Source organism: Sturnus vulgaris, chromosome 13, assembly GCF_052056855.1.
Source record: "Sturnus vulgaris isolate bStuVul1 chromosome 13, bStuVul1.hap1, whole genome shotgun sequence".
Classification (NCBI taxonomy): domain Eukaryota; kingdom Metazoa; phylum Chordata; class Aves; order Passeriformes; family Sturnidae; genus Sturnus; species Sturnus vulgaris.
Window position 1 is genome coordinate 12,280,864 of NC_142255.1, and position 13,722 is coordinate 12,294,585.

Sequence of the window (13,722 nt, forward strand, 5' to 3'; positions counted from 1 at the left end):
TTCTGGGTTTTGTTGATTTGGGGGTTTTCTTTGAACTGCTCCGACACAAACTACAACAGGTTTTCTGATCTTAACTTAGAGTGGTTAAAGCATTTCTCTGAACAGTGAAGTCAGCCTTGACTTCCAAGAGAATTTACTTTTCCGACGCTGTTCCTGAGCTCTTTCAATTTTGTCCCAAAAAGGAAATCATAAATTAAAACACCATTTTGTAAGATACGGAACAACGTACTTTTATCTGATATTTGGCCACTGTTCTCAACGAGTTTCTGGTAAGGCTTATAAATTATTTCCATTCTTTTATCTCATTTCCTTTTTTAATCAGAGAGCAGCACTGCCTTTTCCAGGGGTTTTTTAATTGCATCAGATATTTATAGAAATTCAAAAACCTGTGCCTGAATAGAGGGGGTGCCTCTGTTTTAAAAATGTCTAATTTGTTGGTACTGTCGTGTTTTTCTTTATTAAGTTTACCATTCTACTAGGTCCATGGATAGCCTGCTATTTGATAATTCTTACTCTGAGATAAAATGAACCATTTTTGACTATCACTATTTTTTATCTTTTATACTGTGCCGTTTTAAAAAGACAAATCCCACTGAATTCAGGTAGTACCAAATTTCCAGGAAGGAAAAGAAGGAGGAAAATCACGCCACTTGGATTTTTGGATGATGGTATTTTTTCTCTCGCAGTAGTCAGGTAGTGGAGGGAATTGGACACCTTGGCTCTGGAGCAGGAGAGCTCTGTGCAGAGCAGTTTTTGATTAGCATTTAAAAAGCTGCTGTACCACACAACGATCAGGCATTGCACAGTGCCAGGCTTTAGCCAGGGACAGATGGGAATTGTTAAGTAACATCACACAGGAAAGGAACAAAGCAAGAGCAGTGCTGATAGTGGCTGGGTTATCAGTGCCATTATATCCATTGTTTCTGTGATAGGAAAACCAGATCTGTTAACCATCATTTAACTTAACAGTAATAATGCTAATAATTATTTTTAAATTGGCGTTATATGTGTTTATTATTATTATTATTATTATTATTATTATTACATAGACATTGATTTTTGGGAGGGGAAATTGGGGCAGTTAAAGGAGCTTCAGCCTCTTCCCCATCTTATGGGCAAAGGCTACAACTTCTCAGAAGCAGAACCTTTTTCCTTTCTTACTCCAGAATTGTGACTCTGTTGCAGTGGGACAGAAGACATCCTTGTATTTTACAAAAGAGCATCTGGAATGCTCTAATTCATGGAGGTTTTTTTAGATAATTTATTGATACCTCAAAAAAAGCCGTGGGCCCATCTTTCCTGCCTGTAACTCTGCTGCTTTTTAAGGTAATTATCAGTTGTGTGTGAGCAGAGGCTGGACTTCTGTGTTGGCACCCTGCCCACTAATTCTGTGGGAAGCACTGACCAGAGCACTGAGCACTCATTAAATCATTAATATTTAAATCAGCTCGGCTGCCTTAATTGGTGGCAGGTTACATGTCACCAGGGCTCTGTGTGCATTGGAAAGAGGTGAACAGCAAAGCCCTGGAATTTGCTTGCAAGGTGCAAGGATTGAACAGCACCATGAAGTGACCTGGATCTTGCTGTAACTTTCATAAAGTTTTCTCTGTAGGGAGGAAGACTGAATTATACAGAAATAATTATAGTGAAAGGGTGTATTGAAAACAAGATCATGGTTGAGCACTTGCTGAGTCAATATAAAAATAAGCAGAAAGGTTTAATAGGTGTATTTATGTGACCATTGCTATTATTTTGAGATTCATGCTTGCAGGCCATCTTGTATATTTGGGATTTTTCTAACTTTCCTTCCTGCAACTCTATTTTGTTCAACTTCTTTTTGCAAAAAAATTAGAAATGAGTCAGTTTTCATCCCCTCATCTAAAATGGTATTTCAGAAGTGTTCAAAATAGTTCATAGTTCTAAATAATGTAAGACTTTTATATGAGTATTTTAATATTCATCCCGCCAGTTGTATCCACAGCCATACCCTGTGCCTTGCCAACCCTTGATAGTCAGCTGCTGTCTTTCAGGTGCTGTTCAGCATGTTAATCACTGTGTGGACTTTAGATAAATTGCACTTATAATAGCATGGAGTTGCCAGGAGCTTAATGGAAGCACAGACATGCAAATGCTTTGGCATTTAAGACAGCACTTGAGCACAAGATCTTGAAAAAACAACTGTCTTGCCTTTAATGTGGGTACCAGGTAGTTTGTTGTGAATTAATGAGCTGTGTAACCTAATGAGGGCAAGACCACTTTCCTTTTTATCACCACTCCTCTCAGCCTCTGTTCCCACAAAGCATCACCATTTAAGCCACACTGCTCAGCTCTCAGATAGCCCAACTAAAGCCCGAAATGTATTTCAGCCACGTTGCTATTTCTGGCAGTAGTGATAAGCCAGGACAGTCTCACTTTCTGTGATGAGAAAGTTTAGATTTGTAATCAGAGCAGACCGTGTTCAAGAGCTGTAGCTGTAGCACTCGAATACTGGAGTTGGTCTGTGGGATAGCAGAAATAAGTGAGCTGCATTCATATCCTTGGGTGTTACTATCAACTGACAGGCCCTTTGCTTTCAGGTGAGGTGTCTGTGCTTTAAGAAACATTATCCTGTGCTACTCACCCTACACTAACGCAGCAGGAGAGGAGATGGGGTTATGGTGGGGCTGGTAATTTCACTGTGATCTCACCTTACACCCTCTGGCAAATACTTATTTGTAGGGGGCTTCCTCCCGAGCAATTTCCTGTTGAATTCCTTATCACATCCCTTGCCAGGTCCTGATAGTGCTGAGACACTCCAGCTGAGCCCTGCACTCCGAAATTGCAGCTAGATCTGTCTGCAGAGTGCTGGAGCCCTCCCCGGTGCTCCTGGAGGTGTTTGGTGAAGAAGCCACGCAAGAAGAAGGAAGGGCGTGGCTGCAGCCAGGGCTTGAACACCAACCCTCCCATCCTTTGGTCAGAAGGGAGGTGGCAGAACAGCCCCTGAGACAGCGGCTGGCATCGCCCTTGCAGGCTGGGAAAACCGGGACACATCACAGCGGAGGTGACGGACTGGTGCTCTGGAAGTCGGCAAGGGCTGCATAAAAAGCGCTTAATTTGGGAACATGGAAAAACAGAGTTTCCTGTGCTCCACAGGCTTGGGGAGAATCAAAGCACTGGGAAGCAGCGGAGGGAGCATCCCTACACTTCGCAGCTTGGAGCAGGAGCTGTCACAGCTCCGTTCGATGCCCGCGGGAGACTCCCGGGAATGTCCCGGAGGCGCCGGGATGGGAAGAGCCGGGAGCGGCCACGAGAGGGCGCGCGCGGCCAGAGAACGGCCAGGGCCAGCTAAAAATTTATAATTAATATAATATAATATAATATAATATAATATAATATAATATAATATAATATAATATAATATAATATAATATAATATAATATAATATAATATAATATAATATAATATAATATAATATAATATGGCCTTTCTGAACATGGTTTAGCAGTGGACTTTGAAATGATTGGCTATGACTGTTACACTCAATGACCTCAGAGGTCTTTCCCAAGGTAGATTATTCCATTCTTCTCTAGTCTATAATACTCTTTTAATAATTTGTATTATCTTTATAATATATAATCTAAATATTAAAACTTGTTATATTTTATTAAGCATATTAAACTATGGGGTTTTTTTGCTTTTCAGTCTTAGGTAACAGCTTGACTTGGCTATGCCTAGTCCCAAATACACAGCTACCCCTGCACACACAGAGCAGCAATGGCACAGCAGTGGTGTCTGCCTGCGTGCTGGCAGGAGTCGAGGTTGAGGGGGAACCCTCTTCACATCTCACTTTGAGCCCCTTGTGTTGGGTGCATTTCCAGTTTCCTGGCCTGTCACCCAAGAGTGCCACACTGCCCTAAATACAGGCCTTTCCCATGGCTGTAATATCCCCATTCCCATCCCCTTCCCGTCCCCCTCTCTCAGCTCCTGCAGCTGTGACCAGGCAGTGAAAGGTGCTGTGGCCTGTGCAGAACCAGCCAAAAAACGCAGACAGGGGCTGCTGGGCCCTTTGGGTTTTGTATTTTGAAATAAGTAGGGAGACAAAAATAAAATAAGAAATTTGCACTGAATATTTATTTTGATAAACATTGTGTACTCCAAACAACTACATGTTATTTCAGTTGTAAGCCACAATCTTTTGGAAACAACGTCCCAAGAGCTCTTGTCATCATAAACCAGACAGTCAATGCACCACCACGGTCTGTGGACATAGAGAGCTTTCAAGTGCAAAGCAGATTATCAGAAAAGACACATTGCCAACCTCCTTAACAAACTGGACAATACTCAACTGCAGTAAAAATGCTTCATATGTCTGCAATTTAGTTGTCTTAGTGCCATTGTAATAAATTAATAGAAAATATATCTTTTTTCATTGGAAAGTCTATAAGAAAATGTACAAACATCTAACTCCGAAAAAGGACCAGCTGTTTCGGCAACAGGTAAAACAAGCAATTGAACAGAGGCAATAAAACCCAAACATCCGAACAAACAAAGACAAACAAACAAAATGCAATCAAAACACCCCCACTCCACCAATGGCAACTGTGTAGGCAAACATGGAAACATCTGCAGAAATAAAACCTTACAGAGAGGGTCACTGCAGCTCGAGCAGGACTGTATGGGGTGGGCAGAGGATGAGCAGTCAGGAATTCACTGCATGTGCAGTTTCTGGAACAGGCACAGACTAAGCAGGAATCATTTGGCACAGAGCTCTCGCTGACTGGCCATGGCACCAGCTCCATTCTGTCTCCAGAGGACACAGGGATGGCTCCAGGCCGTGCAGGGCAGCAGGAGCCCTGGGCATTTCCCTGCACACTCTGCTCTCCCTCGGGCTGGCAGCCTGCAGTGATCCCCTACACAGCACAGACCCTCCCCAGCTCCAAAACAGGCCCCCTGTGACAAGCTCGGCATCACAGGACAAGCTGCTCACGTTTTCTCTCTTAATAAGGTGAGATCTTTCAGGAAAAGAAAAGAAAAAGCTTTTTCCTAGAGCCAAGTCTTGTATTTTCACCCTGAGAATTCCCAAAACAGTAAAATCAGAAGCTACACTTCAGCACAAAGGCAGCATGCTCCAAGAAGCTGAACAAAGCAGTCCAGGGGACAGACCCACCTGGCGGGATGCTCCCAGGTGTCTGCACACTTAGAGGGAGCAGGAGAGGGGAAATGGCCATGGCCAGTGGAGCACTGCAATGGGCAACCCCAGCACTGGGGCTTGTACAAAGCCAATTCCCACTCCAGGCACACCCCAGCCTGGCTTTCCTGCCCACCATCTGCTGAGGGCTCATGAAGGAAATGCTCCTGCTTTGGTCCATCTCCTGGGAGCAATGTGCTCCACCAACACTGCTGCAGTGGCATCAACAGCACTGGCTCAGGGCAGGGAAAAGGCTTAGACAACCCAAACTGACAGGCCCAAGGGAATTCCTGCTAGCCTCCTCCCTTGACTTCATGGATCTGGCACTGTTTTGGCCATCACAGGACATCAGATAAACATTTTGGATGAGCATGGATGAAACATCAGTGAGACGGACTCTTTCATGGAAATATTTGTGAAATCCCCAAATTAGCATAAGAATTTTGGGGAATAAACAACCCACCTTATTTCCCTTTTACAAATGTTGCCCATTCAGTCTGTCAGTGGCACAAATGCCTAAGAAGCATTCATTACTAGACTCTTGTTGGGAAGCTGGGAGGGAATGCTTGGGTCTTTTTTTTTTGTTTTTTCTTTTTTTTTTAGTACAATACACGTGACGTTCAGTGAACTCAAAACAATTTTGTAGTAAGTCTTAAAAGAACATTTCCAGTTTCAAAACCCAGGAGAGGCTTGAGGGGAATGTAACCTACAGTACTATCTAAATTTCATTCATGCTTGCTTTGACATTCAGAGCAACTCATCTAAACCAGCATCTGCCCAGCCTTTGGAATGACACAAAATCCTTGTTTTTGAGTCTAACTTCAAGGTAGCATTTTTGATACTGTGGGGAAAAAAAACAACTTAATGACATAAACAAAGTAGCCATCAGCAATGGGAATAATTTATGTGGCAGTGGAGACAGGCAGAGATAAAGTGGGGAAACAAATCCAAGTCTCACTGGCAAGATTGACATTCTTTGAAAAGCTTGTCATGGTGTCTTTCACACTTCCTCCCTGCCCTCAGATTTCTTAGAACAGCCACAGCCTCCAGAAACACCTTTGTGGTATATCTGGGACTCACAGAAATATCACTGAATACTAGAAATGCTTTCAGTGTTTTACAACATGAGGTTTAATTTCCCAGCTTCAAGAGATGCCCCTGTAAAGTCCTGATTCAGTCTGATCTGCCTTCAGCACCCAGGTGTTGGTCTGGAGCAGGGGGAAGGGAGGTACAAGACATCCAAATAGTGCATTGAGCTTCCCACTTTAATTCTTCAGCCACCTGAAAGACCTCATCCAGGTCTCATGTAACTCTTACAGGAGGACCAAGACATAATACCTTTAGCCTGAGGACAGGATCAGAAAGCAACACAGCAGAGCAGTCTGATCCTGTTCCCTCTGGGAAAGGTGAGGGCAGCTCACCCTAACTGGTGCTGAATAAGGTAAGTCCCAGTATGCCAGGTCAAAAATTGGAAGCCTTGAATTTGGATGGCTTTAGCTGGCAACCATACACTGATCCTGAATGTTGTTATACAGAGGGAAAGGCTGAGTGGGAAAGGCTGAGAAAATACATGTGCTAATTGACATTGCTCTCCTAGCCTGCAGCTGGTTGTTGATGGAAAATTTCCTATTTGCACAACCACTATTAAAACTCCTTGATCCATAGGAAAAATGCAGTTTTCCAAGGAAGCAGAAATAGGTGGTTCCATCAGTTGCTGCTGGCATGTTTTGTCCACTCCTTGTGTTGTTTCTTCCCCAACTATGTGCCGTGGGCTGCATGTACAACACACACCCTTAAGAGCTTGACCAAATCTCACGGAAGCTTTAGGAGAAATGATTACTGTCCCAGCATCCAGGAAATCACTCAGATCCACTCTTTCTAACCCAGATTGTCAACCAGACTTTGAACTGGCCATCCATGTCAGCTAGTTACACTATGAAAAAGAGAAACTCTTCAGACAACTTAGAGGCTGGTAGAAGCAACAATCCTTGACGGTCTTCAGACCAAGAACTCCCCTTCAAGAGGCAGCACGAACATCAGTCTGTCCCAGGAGCGCTGACCAAAGCAGCCCCTGGGGGAACAGCTCAGACCTGGCTCGGTGCCACCAGAGCTGGGCACAGTGCAGGAGCCAGCCCGGGCTGGCCAGCACAGAGCACTCGCTGGGCACAGGGCAAGGGAGCCACTCTAGCTACTTACAGTGAGATTGCTTTTGGAACAGCAACAACAACAACAAAATGCTACACGGGCGGCGCAGGCGGGCGAGCTCTGCGCAGAGCGGTCAGTAGTCCGTCCATCTGTCCATCTGTCCATCTGTCCATCTGTCCATCCGTCTGTCCGTCCCAAGGGCAGTGCTGGCGACCAGCAGGCACTGCAGGGTGTCCTCACAACTTCATTTTCTTCACCACAGGAATTGGCAGTGCTTGGTAGATTTTAGCCGAGTCCTCGCTCGTGACCAGCTTCACCCAGACGGGGCGGAAGCTGCCCTTGAAGCCAACAAAAGCCATTTTTTCTGTAAATCAGAGAAAATCTGTTTGGAGGGTGCCAGGACTGCACAGAAACACACCTGTGTGCATGGCTACAGCTCATGGCTGGAAGGGTGCAGGTGCACAGGAGCCATGTGTATAACACACACACACACAGATGAATCTTTCCAAAAGGACTGCAGCTATGTGCACTGGGAGCTGTATTCTAATGCAGTATGGGATGCCCTTTGTGCTACCAAGTCAGAATGTTTCAAGGGAAAGCCAGCTACAAACAAGTTCAGACAAGTAAAAAGTCCTGGTTTGGGGCACTTAGTGGGTGAAAAGGCTCAATATTTCCATTATTAAAAGGTCTTTATATCTAAAATTAATCTGGAAAATCAACCTCCCTGAATTATTTACTTCTAAGAAAAACTGCCAGGGTGTTTTTTCTATTTACAGTTTTAAATGTAGCATATTACCCAAAGCTGCAGGGGATACAACCCTTCTGAATAAATAAATTACTGTTTCCAGGATGTTTAAGCACATGCTGATAGAAGCAAGCAAGGAGAAGTTTAAAAGCAGATAAAAGGTCCCTTCACTGGAATAATGGAAGGTTAGAAATACGTTTTTAAAATCTGGTTACCTTTTAACCTAAAACCCTCTCCTGCTCCAAGTTTCTCCAGTACTTTAGTCCATGGTCCTCTTGAAATGAACCTTCCTTTAGACGTCACCAGCACTATGGAGCTGAAGGAAACAAAGAACTGGGTAAATGGATGAAGAGTCAGAAGACATTCCTCTCCTGTTTGTCCTGAGCACTGCTGACTCCTGCCTGTGTGTTCACACACCCATGAACTACAGTGGCTTCAGCTTTAATGCTTTTCAATGCTTTCCAACAGTTTGGTCATAAATTATTTTTCCAGTCATGCAAAATCCATTAGAATGCAGACAGAAGCCACATTTTTTTTTATTTTTGAACATGCTTTTCTAGCATGATTTAAATGTTTCCAACCTACAGCTCCATCCTGCTTTGCTCACCCATTTCCCTGGGATGCCCTTAGCAAGTCTCAAGTAATTTCTTGTTATTCATTAGCAGATTAAACCTGAAGAAATTCACTTCTCTGAGACTTTTATTGGTCTGATGCTTTTCATTTCAATGTGCTTCTGTTTAAAAAGTGTGCTAATATTATTACTAATATTCCTGATCAGAAACTGGATTTAGCCAGGATTGAGATTTTTGTAAAGCAGGATGATGGCCTCTCTGAAAAAGACTTCTTATTTTTTATATGAAAGAAAAGTGAGAAATTACCATGCTTCCCTGAAGTAACTATGTAATTTGATTTTTGAAACCACTAGAATTATTTAAGACAATAGAAACACATCTGACTGCACCTGCATGGCACTGCTCAAGCTTCCCCCAGGTCTCCAGAGTAAATGCCAGAACAACATCCTGTCAATCTGCCCACAGCTATTTCAGATGATTTGTCAACAAAGCACTCATATTTGTATTAAATGTTATACACCAGATTTCAAATCCAAACAGATTAAATGACAATTAAATATATTCACTTCCCACAACCTCTCCACAAGCTAATGTGGGAACAACCCCTTTAGGGAATGGTTTTCTGATGTGGTTCCAATTCTCCCTCCAGCAGAAGAGGCCAATGACACAGGAACATCTTTTGGCTACTTAGCACCTATTTCCAAAACTCTGCGTTCTTGGCTGCCCAAACTTAAAATACAATATAACCCAGCCTTTATGTCTGGGCAGGGGAATGTGCAAAGGGGAATGTATTTTATTAGTGGAATTATCTGCAATTTGAGAAAACATACATGCAGTAAAAAAGTGCAAGCTGTGCACATCTGTACAGATCAGTGCTTTGTGAATTTAAGTCTGCAGTTTGTCTATAACCCACAACATAAATGTAGCTCTGCAGTTTGTTAATCACATGCAGTCCTGCAAATTTTCTGGGGCTCAATCAGTCTCTGAATCAAACAGTGTGCATCCTGCTGCTGCCTGCATGTCCTGCACACATTTGGGCTCTTTGGAGCCATAAGGCACAAAAATACATTGGGTGTATTGGTCTGCATATATTGGGTGATAAAATCCAAGAAAAGGATGAGTGTTATGCAGCATTCTTGTACATTGCACCTTAGTGAGAACAGATTATTTACTCACTGATCTTTGATGTTGTTGACATAATTCTCTATCTGTGCTGGGATTCCTTGTAGAATGGAGTTTTTGAATGTAACTCGATCAACAACTTTTCCATTGTGTCCATCAATCACAACCAGTTGGATACCCTCTTCAGTGAGGAAAAACCTGACACCCTCGACCTGGGCAGGGGGAAAAATATTCTTGATTTCTCACAGTAACACAATTGCAAACAACCACCTGTAAGAAGCACTGATAGTCTCGAGTCATGGGACTGATGTTTGCTTCAAAGGGCAGAATCCCAGGTCTCTGAGGTCCTGCTATCCTGCCTAGCAGGAGAAGATACAGCCTTTTTTTTTTTTGCTTCCCCAAAATACAAAGCAGAAATTACTTGAATTTAACTCGCCATGGTAACTTTGTAAGCAAGTTTTCCATGAAGATAAAGCAAGTGGTGTAGAATTGCACCCCATTAAGTTTGTTGAGAGGATTTGCTCACCTCAGTGTATGCAAAGTCATCCCTCAGGTGGAAGTACTGCTTCTTGTAAGTTTCTATTTTCACTTCTATTAGGTGGTCCTTGGTCTTCTGTTTGCAAAATGAAATAAAAGAAGTTTTCTAGTGAGAATGTCCATTACCTCAATGCTGCATTTTCAATGAAAACATTTCAAACCTTGAAATTCAATCAACAAGGGAGCTACATAATAAGCACTGACTTGCCAAATTAAATTGCTAACGAAACTGGGCACAATGGTAACCTCTCTGCTCATCCTGTCACCAGGAGAATTGTCTCACTGAATGGCAGAGTGATTCTTGCTTTGCAGAACTGACACACAATTCTCTGAGGCTTTGCTGTGTATTCCTGTTTCAAGGGTGATGACTGAAAAAACCCAAATAAAATATAAATACCACATTTCCTGCCCCAGAACCAAACTGGGCACGGGAGATTGTGTTATGTGTTATATAAATGAGAATAATTCAACTCCACCATTCAGTCCCCTGACTGTCACTGCTGTTCTTACAGCCTGGAGGAGCTGGAGGCTCCTAAATCACATTCACTGGACCAAGCTGTCTTCCAGCTCATCAGTTTTCACCCTGTGCTTTCAAGAACAGCATGTCACATCAGAGCCCCAAAAGACCAAGTACATAGCTTGCAAAGGCTCTCTGCACATTGCAAGAATCTGTTTCATATTATTTCACCTGCCTGAACCATCTCGGAAAATCAGGCACAGCATCTCCTGACCCTGGCACAAAGTTTTCCTATGTCTGTGGGCACAATAGGTGCCAGATTTACACGAGCAATGATTCTGTGATAAGAAATCAGCTGCTTTACCAGTTGTGCACTAGAGAGCTTCTTTGGCATTGGCACTTCCACTATTGGTGTCTCGATGTACTTGGGGTAAGCTGTGGCCTCACAGTCGCTGACACCAGCTGTCTTTGGGATCACAGCTTTGATTCTTATTCTCTCACAGCCCTTTACAGAGCAGAAAGCAAATTTCTCCTTCTCATTTTGAGCTTTGAGTTTCAGGAACAGCAGCCTGCAGGCAGGAGAAAAAAAAAACAAAACAGCATTCTTCAAACTTTTTGTGCAAAAACATACTGAGTTTTGGTGGACTCTATGCTTTGCAATAATTTTCATTGCTGCCCTTGGTGTCGTGTTTTATAGTGCCCAACATCCCACAAGCAAATAAAAGGGAACACTCATCTCAGAAATGGTTTAGGGAGCTCATGGAAAGTAAAACAGAGAGATCAGATAGCACCTGAACACCTTCTGAGCTCTTTGCTATAGTGATACATAAATGTAGAAATACATGCTTTGTATTTTAGGTCTTTCTTTCTTTCTTTCTTTCCCATTATTTTAATCCTTTAAAATAACAGGCTTTACACTTAGTTCCTGTGCATCCCTGTCTTGGTGTTTATAAATAGTTGTTCAAAACAATAAGGGCTGTGCATGTTTTCAGTTAAGTTTCATGGTCTGCACTTTTGTCCTTCTTTCTTTTTTTTTTTTTCTAATTTGTATACACTTGGAAAATAATTTCCCAGAGTAATTGGCAGTGCAACAGAGGCTGTGAATGACTGGCAGGCCTGGGAGTCCCAGGAAAATTAAACACTGGTCACATTCCCAGAAAATCTCCCTGATCCCCACTAGCGGCATTAGCCAAACTGCTCACAATTCCAGCAGCATTCCCAAAGCAATGTCCAAACCAGCACGGCCTGCTGTCTTACCCAGTGTCCTCATCCCAGTAGTAATACCCTTTGGTAGGATATCTGTGCTCCAGTTTCTCCATTTGGGAGGTTCTGTAGAAGGTTCCAGTTTTGTATGTTTTCTTCAAGAGACGGTTGTGGATGTCTGAGAGAATGGAAAACGTCGTCCCTTTAGGATAGCAAAACCCTACTTGGATCCAGTCATTCCTAAAAATAGCAAAGACACACATTGTAACAAGTTATAACATAGCTATTATTTTCCTGGGCCTGCCAGAAGCCAAACTAAATAATTTACAATAAATTTTTTCCTGTCCAGTTAAAATTTTCATGGTTTAGAATGGATCAATGCAAAATAAATTAGACATAACCATGGGTGAGTTAAGCAATGTAGGGCAGATCTGCTCCTGACTTCTACACCTGTGACTTTCATGCACCAGGAATGAATTAGCTCTGAACTTCCAAAAATGGACTGTGTTATCTTACAGGTCTTCCTGGGGGAGGAAACAGGAACCTGAGATGGCTCATGAAGAGATGGTGAACTCAATGGACTTCCTGTAGCAGGCATGTTCATTCTGGAAGAGCTCATGAGGTGATGACCTCACCCAGTAAAAATGTGCAGCTACATGATTGTCCTGGAATGCTGGGATTCAGTTCACTCACTTGTTGAAGTTGATGAGCCATATGGCCAGCTCTTCAGGGGCTGTCTTGTCCCAGTGGATGGTGTAGCCTTTCCTAAGAGTTACAACTGGCTGATACTGCTGGTAATGAGTGCTTTTGCTCAAAGCCCCTTCCAAGTAGAGTGGGTGATTGTGGTAGTCATTTTTTATTATTTTCATTTTCAGGTTGGCTGGCTTGTAGGCTTGGATGTATATCTAGATGGGAAAACAATAAAAAACAACAAAAAAAAAATCAGCAAGGGTTTAATGAACTACAGCAAAAGGTTCAGATACTCAATAGAAGTGAGCTAGTGCAAGTCCTGTGTGCTGGGCAGGGACCTGTGGGCTGTGCACTTACATTCAATTCCTTAGACTTCCATTTCAACAAAGCAAACTGTTTCCAGGGGGGAAAAAAAACAAAACCAAGCTCATTTCCTCATGCACTGAGTTCAATTGCATGTGCCAAAGGCTGCAGCAGGGCTGAGATATTCCACAGCATCCTGCAACCCTCAGCAGCAGGACAGTATCTACCTCAGACATCTGACTTGTGCTGAACAAGGATCCTTCTGTCTGGATTTCAGAAGCCTGAAACCCAGCTCAGTGGTTAGAAATTGGCTGTAGTGACACTACACACAAAAACCCCCATCTGTTGCAACACCCAAGACAAAACCAGGCAGAGGAAAGTGAGGACTCTCGTGGCAGCAGCACTCAGGGCTCCTGTGGTGGGAAGAGTGGTTTGGTGGTCACACACAGGATGAAAGACCATGAAAGCTGAAGTCTAATTTCAACTCATCAGCACATTTCCCATAACACTGTGGGCAGCACTTCCCTCCATAAATCAGGGAAAAATAACTAGCTGACAGCCCATGGATTTATGAATATTAATCTGTGAATGCCCATGGAGCTCTCAGGAGCATTCAGGCAGAAGTTGTTGGAGCTGTCAGCAGCCAAGGCCAAGGTTCCAGAAAATGCACCACAGTATTTCTTATGCTCAAAGCCACCTGTGCAGACCTGCTGATAAATAAACACTGAGCACTCTGAAGAAAGCCCATTTCTACAGGTCAAGCTTTAAAGTGCCAAGAAA

At 43.0% G+C, this 13,722-nt stretch overlaps 1 protein-coding gene across 5 annotated transcripts in view; it reads right to left on the reverse strand.

The window, feature by feature from the left end:
• Positions 1-4,084: 4,084 nt before the first annotated feature.
• Positions 4,085-13,722, reverse strand: part of CEMIP (cell migration inducing hyaluronidase 1) — a 102,211-nt gene continuing 92,573 nt past the window's right edge. For all 5 annotated transcript variants that reach the window (XM_014889728.2, XM_014889725.2, XM_014889727.2 and 2 more), the window contains 7 exons: positions 12,643-12,854; positions 12,004-12,189; positions 11,111-11,315; positions 10,279-10,365; positions 9,807-9,964; positions 8,274-8,374; positions 4,085-7,677 (listed from right to left, as the gene is read on the reverse strand). In XM_014889728.2, coding sequence (XP_014745214.2) covers positions 7,550-7,677; positions 8,274-8,374; positions 9,807-9,964; positions 10,279-10,365; positions 11,111-11,315; positions 12,004-12,189; positions 12,643-12,854 — 1,077 coding nt within the window. In that variant the 3' untranslated portion in view covers positions 4,085-7,549. The remainder of the gene's footprint in view (positions 7,678-8,273; positions 8,375-9,806; positions 9,965-10,278; positions 10,366-11,110; positions 11,316-12,003; positions 12,190-12,642; positions 12,855-13,722) is intronic.